Here is a 24,145-nt window from a genome sequence, read left to right as displayed (position 1 = left end):
GTCTCTCGGCTGGGTGTGGGGGGCGTCCACGGGGCGCTGTTATTGTAGGGTCTCTGGGCTGGGTGTGGGGGGCGTCCACGGGGCGCTGTTATTGTAGGGTCTCTGGGCTGGGTGTGGGGGGCGTCCACGGGGCGCTGTTATTGTAGGGTCTCTGGGCTGGGTGTGGGGGGCGTCCACGGGGCGCTGTTATTGTAGGGTCTCTGGGCTGGGTGTGGGGGGCGTCCACGGGGCGCTGTTATTGTAGGGTCTCTGGGCTGGGTGTGGGGGGCGTCCACGGGGCGCTGTTATTGTAGGGTCTCTGGGCTGGGTGTGGGGGGCGTCCACGGGGCGCTGTTATTGTAGGGTCTCTCGGCTGGGTGTGGGGGGCGTCCACGGGGCGCTGTTATTGTAGGGTCTCTGGGCTGGGTGTGGGGGGCGTCCACGGGGCGCTGTTATTGTAGGGTCTCTGCTGGGCCGCAGTGTTACTGTCGGGTCTCATGCCGACCCCGCTGGCTGCAGTCGCTGCGTTTCCGCCGGGACTCGGGGTGGCGCAGTCCGGAGGCCGACCTGGCAAAAGTCCAAAAGGAAATAAAGGGCTTCAACCCCCCCGCCCCCCCCTCCCCCGCCTTCTCCTCTGGTCTGAGCACCAGGACCTGCCCCCCCCGACCCCGCCCAAGGAGGGAAACCGAAAGAGAAACCGAGAGGGAGGCCCAGGTTGGAGCCAAAGGGGGGTGGGGGGGGTCCTGCTAATCCCCAGCTGCAGCCACCAAACTGGGTTCCCCAGGGCATGCTGGGAAAGTCACTCCCTGCCCTGGGGCAGGATGGGAGCCGGCGTCCCCTAGAGGGGACAGGCCCCGCGCCCCATTCCCTGCCCCCCCTGAGCCAGCCAGACCCCGCCCTGGGGCAGGATGGGAGCCGGCGTCCCCTAGAGGGGAAAGGCCCTGCACCCCATTCCCTGCCCCCCTGAGCCAGCCCGTCCCTGCCCTGGGGCAGGATGGGAGCCGGCGCCCCTTAGAGGGGAAAGACCCTGCACCCCATTCCCTGCCCCCCTGAGCCAGCCTGTCCCTGCCCTGGGGCAGGATGGGAGCCGGCACCCCCTAGAGGGGAAAGGCCCCGTGCCCCATTCGCCGCCCCCACTGAGCCAGCCAGTCCCCGCCCTAGAGGGGACAGGCCCCGGGCCCCAGGCCCCCTTTATAATTTCCCCATCTCTTTTCACAGAGCAAAGGAAGAAATATTCCAACTTCGTCATGGCTGACGTCTCCCAATACACCGTCAATGTGAGCCTGGGGCTCTGGGGGTGCAGTTTGGGGGGGAGCAAGGGTTGGGGGTCACATGGGCCCCACTAGGGAGAGGGTAACTAGGGGGCCCCAGCCCCGATCTGGCCCCAGGGTGGGAACTGGCTGTCTGGTGGGAGGGGGGGTGGGATGGGGCAGGGCCCCAAAGGGGGGTGCTAAGGGCCGCAGGGGGCAGTCCTGGGGGGGGGAGGTGTTAAGGTTTGTTTGGAGGAAAGGGGCTTCGGGGCTGGGTGCGGCTGGGGCTGCATGGGAGTGTGTTGGGAGTCTGGGAGGTGTGGAGGGGGAACTGCCTAGGGGGCGTTGGGCCCGGGGGGCTGGGGAGAGGGGGTGTTGGGAGCCTGGGGGTTCTGTGGGGATCGGGGGGAGGGGCTGCCTAGGGGGCGTTGGGCCAGGGGGGCTGGAGAGAGGGGTATTGGGAGCCTGGGGGGTCTGTGGACTGTGGGGATTGGTGGGGGGGTCTGGAGAGAGGGGTGTTGGGAGCCTGGGGGGGCTGTGGGGATCGGGGGGGCTGCCTAGGGGGCGTTGAGCCTGGGGAGAAGGGTGTTGGGAGCCTGGGGGGGCTGTGGGCTGTGGGGATCGGGGGGGGCTGCCTAGGGGGCGTTGAGCCTGGGGAGAAGGGTGTTGGGAGCCTGGGGGGGCTGTGGGCTGTGGGGATCGGGGGGGACTGCCTAGGGGGCGTTGGGCCCGGGGGCTGCATGGGGGTGGCTCTGGGCTCACCCCCTGCCCCCCCCCCAGCACCTGGTGACGTTCCCGGTGGGGGAGGCGGCGGAGCTGGAGGACGCCGTGCGCAGAGTGGCCGCCATGGAGGCCCAGGACCAGGTCTGGGCCCAGGAGATGCTGCTGCAGGTCACTGGGTCGGCCATCAGGCTGCTCGACGTCCACTCCAAGGTATGTGAGTGTGGGGGGGGGCTGGGGCTGGGGGAAGGGCTGGGGGGGCTGGGCCAGGGGGAGCTGGGTCTGGGGGTGTTTCTGGGGGTGCCGGGCCGGCCGTGACTCTGTCGCCCCCCGCAGGAGGAGCTAGAGAGCTACGGGCTGGCGGGGGGGCTGGGTCTGGGGGCGCTGGGTCCGGGGGTGTTTCTGGGGGTGTCGGGCTGGCCGTGACTCTGTCGCCCCCCGCAGGAGGAGCTGGAGAACTACGGGCTGGGTCTGGGGGCGCTGGGTCCGGGGGTGTTTCTGGGGGTGTCGGGCTGGCCGTGACTCTGTCGACCCCCGCAGGAGGAGCTGGAGAGCTACGGGCTGGCGGGGGGGCTGGGTCTGGGGGTGTTTCTGGGGGTGTCGGGCTGGCCGTGACTCTGTCGCCCCCCGCAGGAGGAGCTGGAGAGCTACGGGCTGGCGGGGGGGCTGGGTCTGGGGGTGTTTCTGGGGGTGTCGGGCTGGCCATGACTCTGTCGCCCCCCGCAGGAGGAGCTGGAGAGCTACGGGCTGGCGGGGGGGCTGAGTCTGGGGGTGCTGGGTCTGGGGGTGTTTCTGGGAGTGTCGGGCCGGCCGTGACTCTGTCGCCCCCCGCAGGAGGAGCTGGAGAACTACGGGCTGGCGGGGGGGCTGGGTGTGGGGGCGTTGGGTCCGGGGGTGTTTCTGGGGGTGCCAGGCCGGCCATGACTCTGTCGCCCCCCGCAGGAGGAGCTGGAGAGCTACGGGCTGGTGGGGGTGCTGGGTCCGGGGGTGTTTCTGGGGGTGCCAGGCCGGCCGTGACTCTGTCGCCCCCCGCAGGAGGAGCTGGAGAACTACGGGCTGGCGGGGGGGCTGGGTCCGGGGGTGTTTCTGGGGGTGCCAGGCCGGCCGTGACTCTGTCGCCCCCCGCAGGAGGAGCTGGAGAACTACGGGCTGGCGGGGGGGCTGGGTCCGGGGGTGTTTCTGGGGGTGCCAGGCCGGCCGTGACTCTGTCGCCCCCTGCAGGAGGAGCTGGAGAGCTACGGGCTGGCGGGGGGGGCTGGGGCTGGGGGCGTTGGGTCCGGGGGTGTTTCTGGGGGTGTCGGGCCGGCCGTGACTCTGTCGCCCCCTGCAGGAGGAGCTGGAGAGCTACGGGCTGGCGGGGGGGCTGGGGCTGGGGGCGTTGGGTCTGGGGGTGTTTCTGGGAGTATCGGGCCGGCCGTGACTCTGTCGCCCCCCGCAGGAGGAGCTGGAGAACTACGGGCTGGCGGGGGGGGCTGGGTCCGGGGGTGTTTCTGGGGGTGCCAGGCCGGCCGTGACTCTGTCGCCCCCCGCAGGAGGAGCTGGAGAGCTACGGGCTGGTGCGGGCGCTGGGTCCGGGGGTGTTTCTGGGGGTGCTGGGCCGGCCGTGACTCTGTCGCCCCCCGCAGGAGGAGCTGGAGAACTACGGGCTGGCGGGGGGGCTGGGTCCGGCGGTGTTTCTGGGGGTGTCGGGCCGGCCGTGACTCTGTCGCCCCCCGCAGGAGGAGCTGGAGAACTACGGGCTGGCGGGGGTCCTGCGCTGCGAGGCCGTGCTGCCCGGCACCCGCGCCCGCTCCCTGCTGCTCCTCGTGTGCCAGGAGCCCCAGCAGACCCAGCCCGACGCCCACTTCTTCCAGTGCACCCACATCGGGGTGAGGAGCCGCCCTCGGGGACTGCGGGGGGGAGGGAGGGACCCTCGCCCGAACGCCTGGGTTCCTAGTCTGCCCAGGGGGTCCTGCCTCTTTAAGTGCCACTGGGTCCTCCCTCTTTGGTTGACATAACTAGCCCCGCCCTTTTCACTTGAACGCATTGGCCCCACCCCTTTGCAGCTGGACTCCTGGGTTCCTCCTCTGGGGATGCTCCCACCATGCGCCCGCTGCCTTTATAGGGCACTGGGATCCACTGGTCCCGCCTATATGGTGACATCACTAGCCCCACCCCCTTTTTTGCTGCCCTGGCATTCACCCGGACTCCTGGGTTGCCTTTGAACAGCCCTGGGCAGTGATAGCTCCACCCCTTTTTTGCATCATGCCCCCGGGCTCCACCACTGCCCCTAGGGACAAGCCTTCATGGGCCAATCAGGATGTGGCTCCCACATGGCAGGAAGTCCCGCCTTCTGATGGGAGGGACTGCCATGCGGCATCAGCCAATCAGCTTCCAGAGCCACAATCTCCACTGCGAAAAGTCCCACCTTCCAGCCAGTGTGAGGAACTTCCAGGCAGCGTCAGCCAATCAACTTCTTGAGCCAGGACATCGCAGCAAGTCCCGCCTTTTGGGAGGGGGACGGGACTCCCATGTGGCAGCAGCCAATCAACTTCTTAGGACTGTAGTGTCCAATGCAGGAAGTCCCGTCTTCCAATGGGAGGGATTTCTCTGCTGCATTAGCCAATCAGCTTCAAAGGGCCTTGGATGCATTCCAGGAAGTCCCGCCTCCCCATGGAGGATTGACAGCTGTTGGCCCCTCCCTCTAGTGGGGAAGCGGGGGTCTGGCTCTGGGGGAAGGTGGGGCTCTTTTCCCCAGAGGGGAAAATGCTGTTGTGTCTCCTCCAGTCCCCATGCCAAGGGGGCCGGCCACCCCGAGGCATGCTGGGTAGCAGGTTGCAAAAACGGAGTGTTGTGATCTAGCTGGCACAGACCCACACAAGGGGGTTCCCGCTATCCTGCCTCCCCCACCCCTTGGATCAGACCCACAGGCCCATCTACCCTGGTATCCCGCCCCCCTCCCTGCCCCCTGGATCAGACCCGTAGACCTGTCTACCCTGGTATCCCACCCCCCTCAGGACAAACTCATGGGCCCATCTACCCCGGTATCTGACCTGTACAGTTCCCCCCACCCCGCAGGCGGAGCCGATCCGGGACGACATTAACAGTGCTCTGCTGGACTTCAAATCGGGGAGCAACGCTCAGAGGAAAGAGGCGCTCAGGTGGGGCAGGACCCTGGAGTTTGGGGGACTTTGGCTGGGCGGGTGCATTGGGGGGAACCCCAGGAAGTGTGGGGGGGCCATATTGGGGCGGGATGTGGGGTGCAGATGCTCTGGCCTGGATGCAGGATGTACGGGGGGACCTTGGGGTGAAGTGGAAGCCCGATGTGGGGAGTCATTGGAGGAGTTCTGGGGTGGCTAAAATAAAGGAGGGACTCCACAGTGGGTGGGGGTCATGGGGTGGACCAGAGCGGTGAGGTGATGGGGAGGCCACTCAAAGACATGAGGAGGAGCAAATAGGCGTGGGGTTATGGGGGGGGGTCCAGAGGGGGTGAAAGGGGGACCCCCTCATGGGCTGCTGGAAGTTGGGGGGAGGGGAGAAAGAGGAAGGGGGGGTGACAGGGGCAGCCTCCAGGAGAGATGGGACTAGAGGGGTGTAGGGGGACCCTGACTGGGGGTGATGGGGCAGACTGGGGAGCCAGGGGATGTCTTTCTGAGGGGTGGGGGCTCAGGTATATTTTTGGGTGTCTCCCATCCCTGCCCATCAATCCGCACCCCATATCCTTCGCAGAGAGAACCAGGAGAAGATGCAGAACGGGGCACCACCGGTCCCGGAGGGGACAGTCTCCCAGCCTCCAACCCCCCCCAGGAAGGTGGTGATCACCCCGAATAAGATGGAGGCGCAGAGTCAGAGAGATGCAGGTGTGTGTGTTGGGGGGGGCGGGGGCAGAGCCAGGGAGAGAACCCAGGAGTCCTGGCTCCCAGCCCCCACCCAACCACTAGACCCCACTCTCCCCCCCACCCCCCCGAGCTGGGGGAGAACCCAGGAGTCCAGGCTCCCCTCCCCCCTGCTCTAACCACTAGCCCCCACTCTCCTCCCCGAGCCTGGGGAGAACCCAGGAGTCCTGACCCCCTGTCCTTTCTGCCCCCAGCTGACCCCCCGGACCCAGGCGCGCTGCGGATTGAGTGTGATGTGGTGAGTTGGGCTGGGGGGTGGGATTTGGGGGCTTGGGGGGTTAGGGTACAAGGGATGGGGTGTCGGGGGGCTGGGGGGCAGTAGGGGGAGAGGAGATTGCGGGGGTGAGGGATGAGGTGGGGCTGAGGTTTCATGTTCACCCCATCCCCTGGTGGGGGGGCGGGGGGGACGATCTGCTGGAGCCCTGCCCCCTGAGCTGGCAGGGACTTGGGGGTGGGGGTTCTGGGGGCTGCGCAGAGGGGCCCCCTCCGCTCACCCTCAGCCCCCCGTTCCCCCCCCCAGGAGCTGTTGAACCGGGTCTTCGACGACATCGAAGCTTTCATGGCCAAACTGCAGAAATCGGCAGAGGCCTCGCGGGTCCTGGAGCAGCTGAAACAGTCCAGTCGGGGGCGTCGCCGCCAGCCGGGGGGTGAGAGACCCCGAGACCCCCCTCGTCTGCCACCCCCCCCAGAGACCTCCTGTTTCTCCCCACCCCCTCCTGCCCCCCATACACCCGCCACTGGGCACCGTCCATGCCAAGGGGCGCTGCCAGGAGCTGGGGGTGAGAGAGAGACCCCTCTGTCCCCCGAGATCTCCCCTGTCTGCCCCACCAATACACCCCCTACTTGGAATTGCCCGTTGCAGGGGACGCCCTAGGGCTGAGCTTCCTCCCACCTTCCTCCGCAGCCCCCCTCGGACACCCCTTTCCCCCTCCCCCCAGCGCCGGGTTAACCCTTTCCTCCCCGTGCAGAGGGGCTGCTGACCCTGCGGGCCAGGCCACCCACCATGGAAGAGTTCGAGGACACCCTGGCCAAGATGAAATATTCCTTCAGCCTCCTGGTGAGTGACTGCTGGGGAGGGAGAAACGCGGCCCTGTATGTCCCCTCCGCAACGGGGGCCCCCATTTGTGCCCCCCCTCCCCCGAGCCGGGGATGGGACCCAGGAGTCCTGGCTCCTAGCGTTCCTTCCCCCCATTCTAATTGACTAATGCCCACTCCCCTCCCAGAACCAGGCATAGAACCCAGGAGTCCTGGCTCCCAGACCCCCCTGCTCTAACCACTGGACCCCCCTCCCTAGTGAAAGAACCCAGGAGTCCGGTCACTCTCCCTCCCCCTCCCTGTCTGGAATTTGTGGGGTTCACTGACCAGAGTGGGGGGTCTCTCTCCCTCCCCCTCTCCCCAGGCAAGACTCCAGTCAAACATCTTGAATCCCACTTCGGAGGAGCTGGTTCACTTCCTGTTTGGCCCCCTGAAAATGGTGACTGGGGGGTTGGGGGGCAGAAGTATGGGGGGGCTGCCATAGCCCCAGCTGTGGGGCTTGGAATTGCCAGTGCTGGGGTTGGGCGGGGGGAAGGGAGGGGCCTGCGGGAGCTGGGATTGGGGGGAATGACCCTGACTTGGGGGGAGCCTGGGGGGATCTGAAGTGGCCAGGGGCGGGACTGGAGGGGTTGGGGAGAAGATGGGATCCCAGCTGGGTGTTTGGGGGCTCTGAGCTGGGGCGGGGTAGGAGAGGAGGGGACCACAGGGTCTGGAGATGTGGGGATCTGGGTGTGGGAGGATTGGGGGAGGGATCCCACCATGGGGGGAGCTGGAGGGGGTAAGGGAGGGATCCCAGGTGGGGGGGGCGGCTCCAGGAGGGGTGTGGCTGGAGGGGGGGCAGTTGGTGTCTCCTTGGAAGGGCTGGGGGGTGGGGGTGGGGATCTGGGGGTCTGCAGGGGACGGAAGGGGAGATAGCGGGAGGCTGGAAGGGGCAGAGCTATGGCTATGTATCCCAGTGGGGAGTCTCTTGCTGACCCTGGTCAAGGGGGGCCTGGGATGCAGGGGTCTCTCTCACCTCTCCCTGTTCCCTCCCCCCGCCCCGAGGTGGTGGAGTCGTCGGGGGGGCCAGAGTTTGCCAGCGAGATCCGCTCCCCCATGCTGACCCGGGAGGCCGTCACCCTGCTGCGGGGCTGCCTGGGGGCCCAGAAGGCCGAGCTGTGGGGCTCGCTGGGTGACAACTGGACCCGGCCCCGGTACTTCGCTCACCCTGGGGCTAGTGGGGCGGGCGGGGGGGGGGGGCAGAGCTGGGGCGCTGCTTTTGGTTCTCCATGGTCTCTGCCCGTGATTGAACCCGACTCTGCCAGGCTTGGGCTCTGCCCCAGGTTCCTTGATTCCCCCCCCCCCGCCGTGATTCCACTGATTTGCCCCTGATTTGCCACCCACGAGTCTGTGATTTTCACCCATGATTGTTGCCCAAGGTTCCTTCATTTTCACCCACGGTTCAGCGATTTTTCACCCATGATTGTTGCCTGTCATTCCTTGATTTCTCCCCCACAATTCCGCGATTTCCGCCCCCCCATGATTCCACCGTTTGCCCAGGGTTTCCACCGGTGATTGTTGCCCACAGAGCCGTGATTTTTGCCCTGGTTTCTGTGATTATTTTTTTTTTTCCCCACCCATGATGGTTGCCTCGGGTTCCATGATTTTCAACCCCCCCACCTCCATTTCTGCCCGTTGATTTCTGCCCACCATTCCCGGAGGTCGCCCTGGTTCCAGCCGTCCGTGGGTCTGTCTCTCCCCACAGGGTGGAGTTCCCCGAGGACTACGCCGCCCCGTACACCCCGACCTTCCAACGTGGCTGGGCACCGCCGCCCCGGGGCCCCGACGGGCAGCCCTGGGAGGATCCAGTGGAGACCCAGCACCGGCATGAAGCGCGCCGGGCACAGGTGACTGACGTGGGGGAGAGGCGACCCCTCATCCGATGAGGGCAGAGGGGAGTGTGGGGTGAGGGAAAGGATGGGGTGGGGAGGAGGCAGGTGTGTGGGGGAGGGAGGGGAAGGGGCTTATAAATGGGGGGTGGTTGGGGGGATGGGAGCAGGAATGTGGGGTGTGGAGGGAGGGTGCTGGTCGGGGGGAAGGGTGGGGATTGGGGGGCACAGTCGGGGGAGGGGGTGACTAGGAAATGGGTGCAAGAGAGATCAGAGGGTGGGAGGTGGGGGCAGAGGGCTGGGGGGTGCAGTGGGGTACAGGGGGTCACAGCAGGGAGATCGCTCCCCCCCCCACTCACTCCATCCCCCCTTCTTTCTGCAGCAATCGGCTCCTCCAATTGAAGCCAAAGGGTACGTATCTCCCCAGCCCGTGCCCCCCACCCCCCGCACACTGCCCCAGTCCCTCAAACCTGTCCCTACCCCCTTGCATGGGGGGCAGGTGGGAGTGGGGTGCTGGGGCTCAGAGAAGTCTGTGGGGGGAAGGGGCTCGGCGCAGGGAGGTTGGGGGGATGTCCCAGAGTGGGAGGGGGATAGGGAGGAAGAAGCTGAGGTTGGGGGGGTCTGAGGGGGGGCATTTGAGCTGAGGAACCTAAAAAGGCCTTTTCTTTGTTTTCTCTCTTTGTTTCTCTTTGTCTGTATGTGTGTGGGGGGGCAGGTGGGTTCGGTGGTGAGGGGGGCGGGGAAAGGTTAGGGGGTGGGAGGGAGGCTGGGGGGCAGAGAGGGTTGGGGGGCTGGCTTGGGGGTGTAAGGTGGTTATGGGGAGGGAGGGGATTCAGGCTGGAGGGGTTAGATGGATGGGGTGAGGGAGGGGGCAGTGGAGGGGGTGAGATAGGTAGGGGGTTAGGGTTTGGTTGGGGGGCAGGGAGGGAGTTAGATATTGGGGGGGCAGGGGAGTGGGGGGGCACATAGGACCCTAGGTCTCAGTGAGGGGCTGGTGACTGGGAAGGGGGCACACCGGGGGGGCATAGGCTGGGGAGGGCTGCCCCAGATGTCATAGCGGGGGGCCACTTGATGGGGATAGAGAGGAAGGAGGGAACGAAACAGGAAGACATCGGAGGAGAGAGAGCCCGTCCTGCCAGCGCCCCACCCCCCCCAGCAGCCCAGCCAAGGTAGGGAGTGGGGCGGAAGACTTGGGGGGGGCATAGACCTTTCTCCCTCCTTCCCCCTGATCCCTGCATGGGCTTGGCTGCTGGGGGTGCCCCTGCCCTGTCCCCCCCTGCACTGCGGGATGCGATTCCCTCGGGCCCCGGCACGGTGCAGCCGCTTTGACTTCGCAGCATGTGTACGGCGGGGGGGGGGGGGGGTTTCTGCACCCGGGAGGGGGGCAGGGGAATAAGGGACAATCCCACTCTGAGCTGAGGAGAGAACCCAGGAGTCCTGGCTCCCAGCCCCCCTTGCTCTAACCACTAGACCCCACTCCCCCTGACCCAGTTTTCTTCCCCTCTCCCCCCAGCCATAGACATACAGAAGAATACAGGCTGGTGAGCTGCAAGTACGACTTTGTAGCCAGGAACAGCAACGAGCTGTCTGTCCCGCAGGGGGAGGTTCTGGAGGTGAGTCTGTCTGTGGGTTTCCCTAGCTAGGGCCACTGCTGTGGGGAAGCTTGCAGCACCGAGGCACTGCTGGGGGGGGAAGTGCACAACATCAGGGGTCCCCGGCTGGGGGCACCACTGGGGGGGAAGCTCACAGCACCGGGGCACTGCTGGGAGAAGTGCGCAGCATCAGGGATCCCTGGCTGGGGGCACTGCTGGGGAAAAGCTCACAGTGCCAGGGCACTGTTTGGGGGGAAGCTTGCAGCACTGGGCCACTGCTGGGGGGAAGTTTGCAGCATCAGGGATCCCCAGCTGGGGGCACTGCTGGGGGGAAGTGCGCAACATCAGGGATCCCCAGCTGGGGGCACTGCTGGGGGGAAGCTCATAGCACCGGGGCACTGCTGGGGGGAAGTGCACAACATCAGGGGTCCCCGGCTGGGGGCACTGCTGGGGGGAAGCTCACAGCGCTGGGGCACACCTCCCCGCCCTGGCTGGGACTTGTGCCCGTGGCTCAGCGTCTCTCCCTCCAGGTGCTGGACAACTCCAGGAAGTGGTGGAAGGTTCAGAACCGCTCCGGCCAGCAAGGCTACGTCCCCTTCAACATCCTCAGCCCCCTCCCGGGCCCCCAGGACCGCGGCCCGGGCAACCTGCTCAACAGCCCCGGCCAGGCCCGAGCCCCGGTGAGCCCAGCAATACAGGAGTGGAGAATTCGACCTCTCGGGGGCGCTGGCTCTCACCCAGCCCCAGGGCGGGGACTGGCTGGCTCAGGGGGGGCGGGGAATGGGGCACGGGGCCTGTCCCCTCTAGGGGTGCCGGCTCTCACCCAGCCCCAGGGCGGGGACTGGCTGGCTCAGGGGGGCAGGGAGTGGGGCGCGGGGCCTGTCCCCTTTACGGGGTGCTGGCTCCCACCTGGCCCCAGGGTGGGGACTGTCTGGCTCAGGGGGGCAGGGAGTGGGGCTCGGGCCTGTCCTCTCTAGGGGGTGCCGGCTCTCACCCAGCCCCAGGGCGGGGACTGGCTGGCTCAGGGGGGCGGGGAATGGGGCACGGGGCCTGTCCCCTCTAGGGGTGCCGGCTCCCACCCAGCCCCGGGGGGGGACTGGCTGGCTCAGGGGGGCGGGGAATGGGGCACGGAGCCTGTCCCCTCTAGGGGGTGCCGGCTCTCACCCAGCCCCAGGGCGGGGACTGGCTGGCTCAGGGGGGCAGGGAGTGGGGCGCGGGGCCTGTCCCCTTTACGGGGTGCTGGCTCCCACCTGGCCCCAGGGTGGGGACTGTCTGGCTCAGGGGGGCAGGGAGTGGGGCTCGGGGCCTGTCCTCTCTAGGGGGTGCCGGCTCTCACCCAGCCCCAGGGCGGGGACTGGCTGGCTCAGGGGGGCGGGGAATGGGGCACGGGACCTGTCCCCTCTAGGGGGTGCCGGCTCCCACCCAGCCCCAGGGGGGGGACTGGCTGGCTCAGGGGGGCGGGGAATGGGGCTCGGGCCCTGTTCCCTCTAGGGGTGCCGGCTCCCACCCAGCCCCGGGGGGGGACTGGGTGGCTCAGGGGGGCGGGGAATGGGGCACGGGGCCTGTTCCCTCTAGGGGTGCCGGCTCCCACCCAGCCCCGGGGGGGGGACTGGCTGGCTCAGGGGGGCGGGGAGTGGGGCTCGGGGCCTGTCCTCTCTAGGGGGTGCCGGCTCTCACCCAGCCCCAGGGTGGGGACTGGCTGGCTCAGGGGGGAAGGGAGTGGGGCTTGGGGCCTGTCCCCTTTACGGGGTGCTGGCTCCCACCTGGCCCCAGGGCGGGGACTGGCTGGCTCAGGGGGGCGGGGAATGGGGCACGGGGCCTGTCCCCTCTAGGGGTGCCGGCTCCCACCCAGCCCCGGGGGGGGACTGGCTGGCTCAGGGGGGGCGGGGAATGGGGCACGGGGCCTGTCCCCTCTAGGGGTGCCGGCTCCCACCCAGCCCCGGGGGGGGACTGGGTGGCTCAGGGGAGCGGGGAATGGGGCATGGGGCCTGTCCCCTTTACGGGGTGCTGGCTCCCACCTGGCCCCAGGGTGGGGACTGGCTGGCTCCGGGGGGGCGGGGCTATGGGGCACTAATATTTCTTCCCCCTGCCTCCGATCCTGACTAGGGCCCCCCAGGCCTGCCAGCTCCGAAGAAAAAGGTCTCGGCCCTGAACGGGACCCAGTGCAACGGCTGCGAGGGGCTTGGCCTAGACCCCAATGAGAGAGGTAAGGAGCCCCCTATATGTGAGGGGAGAGGGGCAGTACCCCACGGAGACCCCAGGACCTGCCCCTTGTGTGTGTGTGTGGGGAGGAGGGGAGAGCATCCCCATGGAGATCTCAGGCCTCGCCCCTCCTAGCTTCCCCATGGCGACCCCGCCCTTTATATGAGGGGGGGAGGAGCTGTGTGCCCTACGGGAGAGCCTGCCCCCCTGTGTGTGGGGAGGACGGGGGGGCTATCCCAGAGGGGGTCCCCAAGCCCCGCCCCCTCTGGTTGGGGAGGAGGGGGGTCATGCCGGGGGGCTCCCCAGGCCCCGCCCCCGGGTGGGTGGCCTCTCCCGGTGCATGCTGGGTAACGGGCGGCTCTGTCCCGCAGAGCGGCTGAACGAGGAGCTGCTGCAGCGCCTGGCGGCCGGCCGGGGCAGCCCCGCCAAGCCCTTCCGGGTGCAGCGGGCTCCGGACACGGCCGTGCCGCTGGACCACGACTCCCAGCCCGGCCAGGTCCAGGCCTGGCTGGAGGCCAAGGGATTCGAGCCCCTGTGAGTGGGCGTCGGGCCCGGGATGGGCGCGGGCACATGGGCGCGCCCTGATTGGCTAGCTTGATACGTCTCTGCTTCCCCATTGGCTGGCTTGGCACCTCCTGGTTTCTGATTGACGGGGGCATCCTGCCAGTCTCTGCTTGCCTATCTCCACTCTGATTGGCTGGCTCGGCAGCTCCCGGCTTCTGATTGGTTGAGGGGAAGGCTGTGACATTGCGGCTGTCAGACACATTCTTTCTCTCTCCTCTGATTGGTTGGTCTGGAACCTCGTGGCTTCTGATTGGCTCATGGAACTCACAAACACCCCCCCCATGATTTCTTGAATCAACTTTCCTCTCCGCTCTGATTGGCTGGTTCTTCCCTGCTGGAGGAGCCCACTTGTCCTCTGGCTGCTCCCTGATTGGTGGCGGCTCACAACCGCCACCTGCGATTGGTCGGCTGGAGCCCAGGTGAGCCGCGATTGGGTGGTACCTTCCCGTGGAATCCTTCATGATCGAATTTAATTGGGCCACCAGGGAAGCAGCAAAAAGATGCTAATAACTAATTGAACCAATCAGAAAAGAGGATGGGGGGGCATTAACCAATCACGTGGCACCTGAGGGGCGGATGTGTGGCTGTTTAAAGTTACTGTTGCCTCGGCATCCACCAGCATCATGGCTGGGGGCACTGCCAGGGAGGAAGCTCGCAGCACTGGGAGGGTCACTGGCTGGGGGCACTGCTGGGGGAAGCTCGCAGCGCTGGGAAGGGGGGCTATCAGTGGGAGGGGGCTCTGTGGTGCAATGGGCCTGACTGCTCCCTCTGCCCCCGCAGGACGGTGAGCACCCTGGGGGTGCTAAATGGGTCTCAGCTCTTCTCGCTGTCCAAGGCCGAGTTCCAGGCCGTCAGCCCCGAGGAAGGAGCCAGAGTCTACAGCCAGGTCACCGTACACAAGGCCATGCTGGAGGTACCACGATCTGCCCCCTCCCACCTGCTCCCCCACCAGGACTCCTGGGTTCTCTTTCTGGCTTGGGGAGGGGACTGGGGTCTAGTGGTTAGAGCAGCGGGGAGCTGGGAGCCAGGACTCCTGGGTTCTCTGCCCAGCTCTGGGAGGGGACTGGGGTCTAGTGGTTAGAGCAGGGCGGGGACTGGGAGCCAGGACTCCTGGGTTCTCTCCTGGCTCGGGGAGGGGGCCGCGGGTATTTAGGGCCGTGACTAATGCAGTCTTTGCCCTTCCAGGACTTTAGGAAAACCTCCGAACTGGAAGCTGTGATGGAGAAACGGAAGAGGAAATTGGAAGGCGAAACAGAAGTCTCCCCCTCATGAGGAAGCCAAGGACACGGTGCCCCCCGAGCTGGCAGAGCTCCCCCTACTGGCGAGGGTGCTGCTTGGGGGGGCCTGGCCCACCGGACCCACCCACCCCAGGCTCACAGACACCCTCCCCAACTGTCTGCGAGGGTGTCTCCCCAAACTAGACACGCTAAGGACCTTGGCAGGGGCATAGATTTCTTGGCTACCACCTGCTCCATTGGGGCTACCATGCCTCTTAACGGAACGGCCCGCAGCGCATTTGTGCTGCTCATTCCAGTTTCCTACCTCTGGGCACCTCTTTGTTGTTGTTTTTTTTACTTCCACTATTTATTTAAGAAAGGGGGCAAACGTTAAAATGTAGCCCCCTCCCTTGCCCCTCCCAAATGGTCATAACCTTCCTTGTCCACAATCCCCCCTCCGGTCCCCCGTAAGTGGTACAACTCCTATACTCCAACCCCCCCACATTTCTACCCAAGTGGTACAGCCCCCGCAGTCTGCACAGCTCCCCCCCCATGGTATAATCTCCAACACCCAAGTGGTATGTCCCTCCCATTGTCTCCCCCCAATTTCCCCCCCCATGGTACAACCTTCACTACCACCACCCCTGTTTTCTCTCAATTGGTATGTACCCTGTCCTCCCCCCATTTCCACCTAAATGGTATGACTCCCCAGCCTTAGCTGCAGAGCCGCCAGCCCTAAGGTTGCTTAACAGTTTCCATTCCCAGCCCCCTTTTTGGGGGGGCTGCTTATAATTCAGCCAAACCATAGCTGCCAGGCTGACATTTCCCAGGCTCCATCTCTGCAGCAGGTGGGGGTGGGGGGTGTTCGGGGCGAATTGGTTCAGCCATTTTCGAGAGAGAGGCTGACAGAGGGGAGACATACACGTTCAGATGCAGCCCGCTGGGCACCGTGATGCGGTTGGAAGGCCCAATTCCACACCTCTATGTGCCCTTTGGGGCCGCTCGGCTCCTTGCTGGGGGGGGAAGCAATGAATCGTGGGAAATGTTGACCCTGCGGGGCCTTTTCACAAGTGCAATATTTATACGGGGCGATGAATCTGGGTAGCATTTCTCTTGTGTGAATAAAACATGGTGCAACGGGGAGGCTCGTGTGCGGTCTGAGTTATGGGGCACGTCAGCCTGAGAGCGGGACCGACACTGTGCCGAGAGGGGAACAGCCCCGTTCCCTGCCCCCTGAGCCAGCCAGTCCCCACCCTGGCGCTGGAGGGGAGCCGGCGCCCCCTAGAGGGGAAAAGCCCCATTCCCAGCCCCCCTGAGCCAGCCAGTCCCCGCCCTGGGGCTGGATAGGAGCCGGCGCCCCCTGGAGGGGAAAGTCCCCGGGCCCCATTCCCTGCCTCTCCCAGCCAGTCTCTGCCCTAGGGCTGGATGGGAGCCGATGCCCCCTGGAGGGGAAAGGCCCCACGCCCCATTCCCTGCCCCCTGAGCCAGCCAGTCCCTGCCCTGGGGCCAGATGGGAGTCGGCGCCCCCTAGAGGGGAAAGGTCCCATTCCCCACCCCCCCGAACCAGCCAATCCCTGTCCTGGGGCCGGATGGGAGCCGGCATCCCTTAGAGGGGAAAGGTCCCATGCCCTGAGCCAGCCAATCCCTGTCCTGGGGCTGGATGGGAGTTGGCGCCCCCTGGAGGGGAAAGGTCCCAGGCCCAATTCACTGCCTCTCCCAGCCAGTCTCTGCCCTGGGGCCAGATGGGAGCCGGCGCCCCCTAGAGGGGAAAGGTCCCATTCCCCATCCCCCGAGCCAGCCAATCCCTGTCCTGGGGCTGGATGGGAGTTGGCGCCCCCTGGAGGGGAAAGGCCCCGGGCCCCATTCCCTGCCCCCTGAGCCAGCCAATCCCTGCCCTGGGGCCGCATGGGAGCCGGCACCCCAGTCCCTGCCTCTCCCAGCCAGTATTGGAGGGTTCTTCAAACTGGACAGCAGGTGTCGTGTCTTCAGCTCATTTTCTGGCTGCTGATTCTCTGCCCCAGTTGTAGTTACACAGATCAACAGGACTCCTGGGTCCTCTCCCCGGCTCTGAGAGGGGAGTGGTCTCTAGTGGCTAGAGCAGGGGGACCTGGGAGCCAGGACTCCTGGGTTCTCTCCCCGGCTCTGGGAGGGGAAGGGGGTGTAGTGGTTAGAGCAGGGACCAGCCCTAGGCTGGATGTTTAAAAAGCAGATTCCTCTCATTCCTGATGGGATGCCCTGGCCTGGGAGGGAGGGGGGTTGAACCACAGAGCTGCTGCAGGGCATTCTGGGAAATAGTCTCTCCCTGTTTCTTTCTTTTCTTCTTTCCCTCCATTATTTTTCTCTCTCTTCCGACCCTAGGATTCCTTCCTGTTTTCTTCGTTCTTCTCCTTCTCTCATTCAATCTCCCTCCACTGTCACACTGGCAGGGCTGGGGGCAGCCCAGGGCCAGGCTAGCAGGGGGCTGCGGGTCGGGAGTGAGGGGCACCGGCAGGGCTGGGGGGAGCCCAGGGCCGGGCTAGCAGGGGGCTGCGGGTCGGGAGTGAGGGGCACCGGCAGGGCTGGGGGGAGCCCAGGGCCAGGCTAGCAGGGGGCTGCGGGTCGGGAGTGAGGGGCACCGGCAGGGCTGGGGGGGGCAGGGCTGGGCTAGCAGGGGGTTGTGGGTCAGGAGTGAGGGGCACCAGGACAGCTGGAGGAGCCCAGGGCTGGGCTAGCAGGGGGCTGCGGGTCGGGAGTGAGGGGCACCGGCAGGGCTGCGGGGAGCAGGGCTGGGCTAGCAGGGGGCTGCGGGTCGGGAGTGAGGGGCACCGGCAGGGCTGGGGGGGGCAGGGCTGGGCTAGCAGGGGGTTGTGGGTCAGGAGTGAGGGGCACCAGGACAGCTGGAGGAGCCCAGGGCTGGGCTAGCAGGGGGCTGCGGGTCGGGAGTGAGGGGCACCGGCAGGGCTGCGGGGGGCAGGGCTGGGCTAGCAGGGGGGCTGCGGGTCGGGAGTGAGGGGCACCAGCAGGGTTGTGGGGGGCGGGGGAGAGGGTGAGGAACAGGAGTGAGTCTCTCCAGCCGTGGCTGGGCCTGTGCTGATGATTCAGAGGCAGGAGGTGGCTGAGCTGGGCAGGGGAAATCCAAGGGCACAGAGGTACCTTCCTTGCCCCTTCTCCTGCCCCCCTGGCCCTGCCCCCCACACCGGAGCCTCAGGCCCCTGGAGCTGATCCCCCAAGTCTGGTACAATCTCCAGCCTGCCCTACTGAGCTGGTGCCAGGCCTGGGCGATTGGGCCAACTTGGGGTGCTGGCGGCCTGCATGAGGGCATGGGGTGGTGCGGGCAGAGGCTGGGAGCCAGGACTCCTGGGTTCTCCCCCCAGCTCTGGGAGGGGAGGGGAGGGGAGGGGAGGGGGGTCCAGTGGTTAGAACGGGGGCTGGGCTCTGGCGCTAGGGAACCGTGTGCCAGAAGCAAAAAGCTACTGATCTGTTTCTCTTTTTGGGGGGGCGGGGTGTGTGTGTGTAAACAAACAACTGAGGCTGCTGCCAAAGAACCAGGCTAAACCACTGCTGCCCTTCGCCTGGGAGCCAGGGGCTAGCCAGGAGAGAGCTCTGGCCCTCGCCAGGAGCGCTAGTTATATGGGGACCCTTGGTCCGGCACTGAGATGCAGCTGGCTCTGGGGTGGGGCGCAGGGGCTGGGTATACAGGGACCCCTCGCTCACAGGGAATGCTGGTTTCCCTTGTCTCGGGGGGGGCATGGAACAGAAGATGAGGAGCTACCAATCCTCCAGCCATCCCGCACCCCCCCACTTCCCCTCCCTGTCTCAATTCCCCCCCCCCAGGAATGGGGCTGGGGGGGGAGGTCCCAATCCTGGGCAGCCCCCGGAGCTTGGCGGCTTCTGTGCTCTGGCGTCTCTTTCACAACCTGGTCTATGCTGCCCCCGCCCCCTCCCCAATTCATCGCCAGGGCCACGTACCCTGGGCGGGAAGGGGGGAGGGACAGAATGGGGGGGAGGGGGCCGCCCTGGTCCGGAAATGAACTCCAGCTGTTCGCTTATCGGCAGGATGCGGCCGAGTCCACAGGGGGCCAGATCGCAGGCTCCGGCCCCCTCCCCAGCTGGGTGTCCGCTGGATTGCTGGACGCTGCTCCCCTCCCAGAGCCGGGGAGAGAACCCAGGCGTCCTGGCGCCTCCCCCTGCTCTAACCACTAGACCCCACTCCCCTCCTAGAGCCGGGGAGAGAACCCAGGCGTCCTGGCTCCCAGCCCCCACGCTGACCACTAACCCTGGAAGCCTAATGTAGTGAGGAGGTGGGTGGGTATCTCACCCACTTTATCTTAATTAACTAAACAATAACCCCACCCCGTCTGGGTCCCTCCCCCCAAGGTGTGACTGTCTGGGGGGGCGGGTCTGGCTGACACCTGGGCATTAAGGAGGGGGAGGGGCTGGGAGCGGCTGTGTATCTCGGTGATCCCTCATATGGGGGCAGTGAGCCCCGAACCCCCGTCGGAGGAAGGGCGTCCCCCCCGTGCTGGAGCAGGACAGGCTGGTTGCGCTGGCAGCAGCAGCAGTAGTAAGGCTGTTATCTGCGCTGACAGAGCTGGGCACCAGACCCCCCCCCGGCCCGTCTCTGGTCCTTCCCTGGCTCGCAGGGGTTAATTACCAGCCCCCCCGCCCCGTAAGATGCTGGCGGCAGGGAGCCGGGCGGACCCGGCGCCTCCCCCCTCTCCCGGCCCCGCTGCATTTCCTGCCGCGGGATCCAGAGCCGCTGCGATGGGAAAAGGAGAAATGTCCCCCCCCGGCAAACACTAGACCCCGCCCAGCCGAGAACCCAGGAGTCCCGGCTCCCCGCCGCTCTCCCCACTAGACCCCGCCCAGCGAGAACCCAGGAGTCCCGGCTCCCCGCCGCTCTCCCCACTAGACTCCACTCCCCTGCCAGGGCTCGGGCTGTGGTCCCGCTGTCCGCCCGGGCCGCTGAGCGGCTGGACCGTGAGCCCTGGCGGCCTGTGGCCGGGGGGAGAGCTGGGGTCCGAGCCCCCGGAGCGGGGCCGCGACCGCTGAATGTTCGCCTGGAAGGTGCCGCAAGGACTCCGGCCCCTTCCGCGGGCGGCGGGGGTGGGGGAGGCCGGGTGGTGGGGGACCGGCTAGAGAGATCGGTCTTCCCCCCCTCCGCCCCCGCCTCCATCCCCATCCGCCCCCCCAGCTATCTCCCTCCCCCCCCAGCTATCTACCCCCCTCCGCCCCCGCCACCCCCTCCATTCCCATCCGCCCCACTCTAGCTACCTCCCTCCCCCCCAGCTATCTACCCCCCTCCGCCCCCGCCACCCCCTCTAGCTATCCCCCTCCATCTAATCTATCTATCCATCCCCCATCCGCCCCCTTCCCCCTCCAGCTATCTCCCTCCCCATCTATCCATCCACCCCCCTCTAGCTATCTCCCTCCCCCCAGCTATTTACCCCCCTCCGCCCCATCCCCATCCACCCCCTCTAGCTATCCCCCTCCCCCATCTATCCATCCCCCCTCCGCCCCCTTCCCCCCTCCATCCCCCTCTAGCTATCTCCCTCCCCCCCAGCTATCGACCCCCCTCCGCCCCCCCATCCCCATCCACCCCCTCTAGCTATCTACCCCCCTCCGCCCCCGCCACCCCCTCCATCCCCATTCACCCCCCCAGCTACCCCCCTCCACCCCCTCTAGCTATCCTCCTCCATCTAATCTATGTATCCCCCCTTTCCCCCTCCATCCCCATCCGCCCCCCAGCTATCTACCCCCATTCGCCCCCTCCACCCCCTCTAGCTATTCCCCTCCATCTAATCTATCTATCCATCCCCCATCGGCCCCCTTCCCCCCCTCCATCCCCATCCACCCCCTCTCGCTATTTCCCTCCCCCACTCTAGCTATCCATCCCCATCCGCCCCCTCCACCCCCTCTATCTATCCCTCTCCATCTAATCTATCTATCTATCCCTATACACCCCCCCTCTCTTCCTCCCACTCCCCCTTCGCCCCCCCCCCCGTGGCTCACATGGGGTCTGGAAGTTGTTACTGGCTGGGACGCCCCCCTGCCCCCCCTTTCAGGAAATTCCAGCTTGGGGCGGGGCGCGGGGGGGCACCCCCTGGTGTGGGATTCCCACCATTTCCTCCCACCTCCCCATCCTTCCCCTTCCCCGTTCCTTCCTTCACACAACCTTTGCCCGGGAAAGGGGGGCGGTAATTCCCCCCCACCCCCCGAACTTCTCACTTAAAAAAAAACAGCCTCGAGCCTCTGTCTCTTTAAGAAGAGAGTTGGAGAAGGGGGCGGGGCCTGGGAGAGGCCCCGCCCCTTTAACCCTTGACAGGAGAGAGGTTTTTTTTTCTGAGCCAGGCGCCGACTTTCTCGCCCCTTGCGCTGCGGGACCCCAGCGGAGCGGAGCGGAGGGGGCCGCCCTGCCGGGCCAGCGCCCCACTGCGGATGCACGTTGCTGCTCGAGGTGGGGGGCAGTTGGGGTGGGGGAGCTGCCAAGGGGCTGACGGTAAGGGCAGCTGGGGTGTGGGCTCAGGATTGGGGGGAGCTGGAGGTCTGAGAGTGAGGGACCTGGGGTGGAGAGAGCTGGGGGGTCTGAGCGTGGGGGATCTGGGGTGGGGGGCTGCTGGGGGGCTGAGGGTGGGGAGAACTGGGGGTCTGAGCGTGGGGGATCTGGGGTGGGGGGCCGCTGGGGGGCTGAGGGTGGGGAGAGCTGGGGGTCTGAGCGTGGGGGATCTGGGGTGGGGGGCTGCTGGGGGGCTGAGGGTGGGGAGAGCTGGGGGTCTGAGCGTGGGGGATCTGGGGTGGGGGGCTGCTGGGGGGCTGAGGGTGGGGAGAGCTGGGGGTCTGAGCGTGGGGGATCTGGGGTGGGGACAGTTGGAGGGATCTGTGAAGTGAGGGGAAGGAGGGAGGCAACTGGGGAAGGATGGGGTTGGGGGCAGCTGGGAAGATCTGGGGATGGTGGTAGGAGGGGCAGCTGGGGGGGATCTAGTGAATGGGGGACAGCAGAGAGGGATCTGCGGGTGGGGGCAGGATTGGGGAAGCAGCTGGGGGTCTGAGGGTAGGGGGGATTGGCAGCTGGGGGCATCCTAGCTGGGGGGGCGGGAGTGGGGGATCTGAGAGGTGGGAGGCAGGAGTGGGGGATCTGGGGGGTGGGGCACAGCTGGGGGGAAGGGGAAATATTCCTTCAGCTCACTGAGGCAGGAGGTGAAAACTTGGGTGGAAAGAGAGAGGAGACATTGGGGAAGATTTGGTGGGCGGGGGGAGGGCGCACTGGGGACACACACACGCATGTGTGGGGTGAGGGCACACATGTGTGGGGTGGGGGAAGGGATGCAGGAGCCCCATCCCAGACTCAGCTGCCCCGGCCCTGCCATGGTCTAGGCGGGGCCCCTGTTGGGTCCCCACCCTGCCCTGGGTCACACGGTCCCGGGCATGTTCTCAGCATGTTCGAAACCTGCCCATCTCGCCGTGAGATGCCAGGCAGGCGCCCGCTGTTGTCACGCAGGTGTGGGCGGGAGCTGGTTTATTATTTGATAACAGTAGCCCAGTCATGCGGGTATTAGCTGCCGGCTTTCTGGTGGTCTGGCCCTGTCATTTATGGGCTGCTTTCGGATTTGCTTTCCTCCTTCGCCAGGTCCTTTCCTTTCTTCTCTCGCTATTCATTTGCGATAGCTTTTAGTGGCCACAGAATATGGTCGCTCTTTTGCTATATACTTCATTTGCGAACTTGCTGTATGATGTGTTTGCTATGCTGTAATCCAGCCAATGCGTCCGAGGAAGTGAGCTGGAGCTCAGGAAAGCTGATGCTCAAATAAATTGGTTGGGCTCTAAGGTGCCACAAGACCCCTGTTCTTTTTGCGGATACAGACTAACACGGCGGCTACTCTGAAACCAATCTAGCCAATGAGTCTTAGAGGCAAGAAATCAGACCGCAAGCTAGCCCATACCTAGCGAATCGGCTAGTCGATTATACAGCAAAACCGTCGTTCAGCAAATATCGAGCGATCTAGGAAATAAGGAACATGTTAATTATTTGTTATGATTATTAACGTATTATTATTAGCAAAAGAGCAATGAAGTAACAGATTCTGTCGCAAACTGGCAAATGAGTTGTTTATTTGTTTGCTGCTTTGCTGTATAACTTATTTATTTGCTCCATGAGCTATTTGCTAAGTGGCTGCTTTCCTATATAACTTTCCTGCTAATTTCCTGTTTACGTGCTAGCTTGCCATTGTTGGCTTTGCCGTGAAACTTCTGACTTCTTTCCTAGTTTGCTTTATAACTTACTTGCCATCAGACTCGTTTGCCGTTTGGCTGTGCGAGTGATTTGTGATTTTACTGTTTTTTCGGCTGGCTTTGGTCTGGTTTTAGGATGATTCCTCGTGTTCCAGTTCTGCTTAGCGACCCAAACCAAGACTCCCGTCGCACCGGGCCACTGCCCAGACCCTGACCACAAGCGGGGGCCTTCCTTGTGCCGGGGGCGTCATAGGCCCCTGCCCGTCATGCAGCGGGCATGATGTGCTTACAATTAAGCTAGGCAGCAATTTGCTTTGCTTTATCTGAGCAACCTTGATTCTGTCCCTTGACTGGTTACTGACGCTGTAACTGGGTCTCCGAGTTAATTTGATCCCGACTCCTTTATTTTATCCCTTGGAGCGGGCAGCTGGTAACGGTGTTTCTTCGCCATCCGCTGGCGGCGTTAACCCTCGAGGAACTTCACATGCGCCCGCTGCCGCGGCTGACTCTGCTCCGTCCAGCCCTCCCCTGGGCCTGTGCCAACTGCCCCGTGCCTTCCCCATTCCCGTCCTGGGGACTTCTGTCAGTTTCTGCATTTCCTGGTCCTTGTGGAGCGCGGTCAAACATTATCTATCTATTTATCTATCCATCCCCATCAACCCCCCTCTGTCTATCCATTCCTGTCCACCCCCTCTATCTATCCATCTATCTATCCATCCATCTATCCATCCCCATCAACCCCCTCTATCCATCCATCCATCCATCCCCACACCCCCTCTATCTATCCATCCATCCATCTATCCATCCCCATCAACCCCCTCTATCCATCCATCCATCCATCTATCCATCCCCATCAACCCCCTCTATCTATCCATCCATCCATCCATCTATCCATCCCCATCAACCCCCTCTATCCATCCATCCATCCCCACACCCCCTCTATCTATCCATCCATCCATCTATCCATCCCCATCAACCCCCTCTATCTCTCCATTCATCCATCCATCCATCTATCCATCCCCATCAACCCCCTCTATCTATCCATTCATCCATCCATCTATCCATCCTCATCAACCCCCTCTATCTATCCATTCATCCATCCATCTATCCATCCTCATCAACCCCCTCTATCTATCCACATATTTTTAAATAAGTGCCGTAACTTAAAGTCGTCGTTTTCAGATCAGTCAGGAATAATTACTTTTAAATTATCTAAATCTATTTCCTCCATCCCCACACATACAACCCCATCCATCCATCCACCCCCCCCGTCCATCCCCATCCACACCCCTCTATCTCTCCATACCCCCCCCCGCAGCTGTCTATCCCCCTACACACTGCTCCCTCCCTCCCTCCCCTGATCCATCCATCCCGCCCCGCTAGGAACCGCTCGCTCTGCCATCCCCGTATTATAAAATAGATCCCACCGCTTGCCTTCCCCTCCGCACCCCGCTGGGCGCGGCTTCGTTTTTCAATAGACCCCACCGTCAAGTTGTTCTGTGCCTAGCCCCCTAGCTGCTCGCCGGCCCTGTCTGCAAACAGAGCCGGCCCGAGCCGATCGGCACTCGCACCTCCCGGAAGTTCAGGAATGCAATGAACTTTATAAATTGGCCTGTGCAGGTTTCTCTCCCCCCC

At 64.9% G+C, this 24,145-nt stretch overlaps 1 protein-coding gene across 1 annotated transcript; it reads left to right on the top strand.

Annotated features, from left to right (window-relative positions):
* Positions 1-476: 476 nt before the first annotated feature.
* Positions 477-14,437, top strand: EPS8L1 (EPS8 signaling adaptor L1). The gene is made up of 19 exons (XM_077840188.1): positions 477-549; positions 1,141-1,256; positions 2,010-2,162; positions 3,668-3,817; positions 5,007-5,089; positions 5,658-5,788; positions 6,019-6,062; positions 6,345-6,471; positions 6,793-6,881; positions 7,224-7,298; positions 7,904-8,052; positions 8,604-8,745; positions 9,110-9,138; positions 10,241-10,340; positions 10,850-10,999; positions 12,426-12,525; positions 12,893-13,055; positions 13,866-13,998; positions 14,271-14,437. Exons 1-19 carry the CDS (start codon positions 477-479, stop codon positions 14,355-14,357), a joined length of 2,094 nt encoding a protein of 697 aa, XP_077696314.1. The 3' UTR covers positions 14,358-14,437.
* Positions 14,438-24,145: the final 9,708 nt, after the last annotated feature.

Source organism: Eretmochelys imbricata, chromosome 23 (genome assembly GCF_965152235.1).
Source record: "Eretmochelys imbricata isolate rEreImb1 chromosome 23, rEreImb1.hap1, whole genome shotgun sequence".
In the NCBI taxonomy this organism is placed as follows: domain Eukaryota; kingdom Metazoa; phylum Chordata; order Testudines; family Cheloniidae; genus Eretmochelys; species Eretmochelys imbricata.
This window is presented reverse-complemented; position numbering and strand designations above follow the sequence as displayed.

Bases quoted from the DNA above. Each gene is read 5' to 3' on its own strand.
- EPS8L1 (XM_077840188.1), top strand. From the start codon at position 477: ATGCCGACCCCGCTGGCTGCAGTCGCTGCGTTTCCGCCGGGACTCGGG. The intron at 550-1,140 runs GCAAAAGTCCAA...TCCCCGCCCTAG, and splicing joins GCAGTCCGGAGGCCGACCTG to AGGGGACAGGCCCCGGGCCC. The intron at 5,789-6,018 runs GTGTGTGTGTTG...TTCTGCCCCCAG, and splicing joins GCAGAGTCAGAGAGATGCAG to CTGACCCCCCGGACCCAGGC.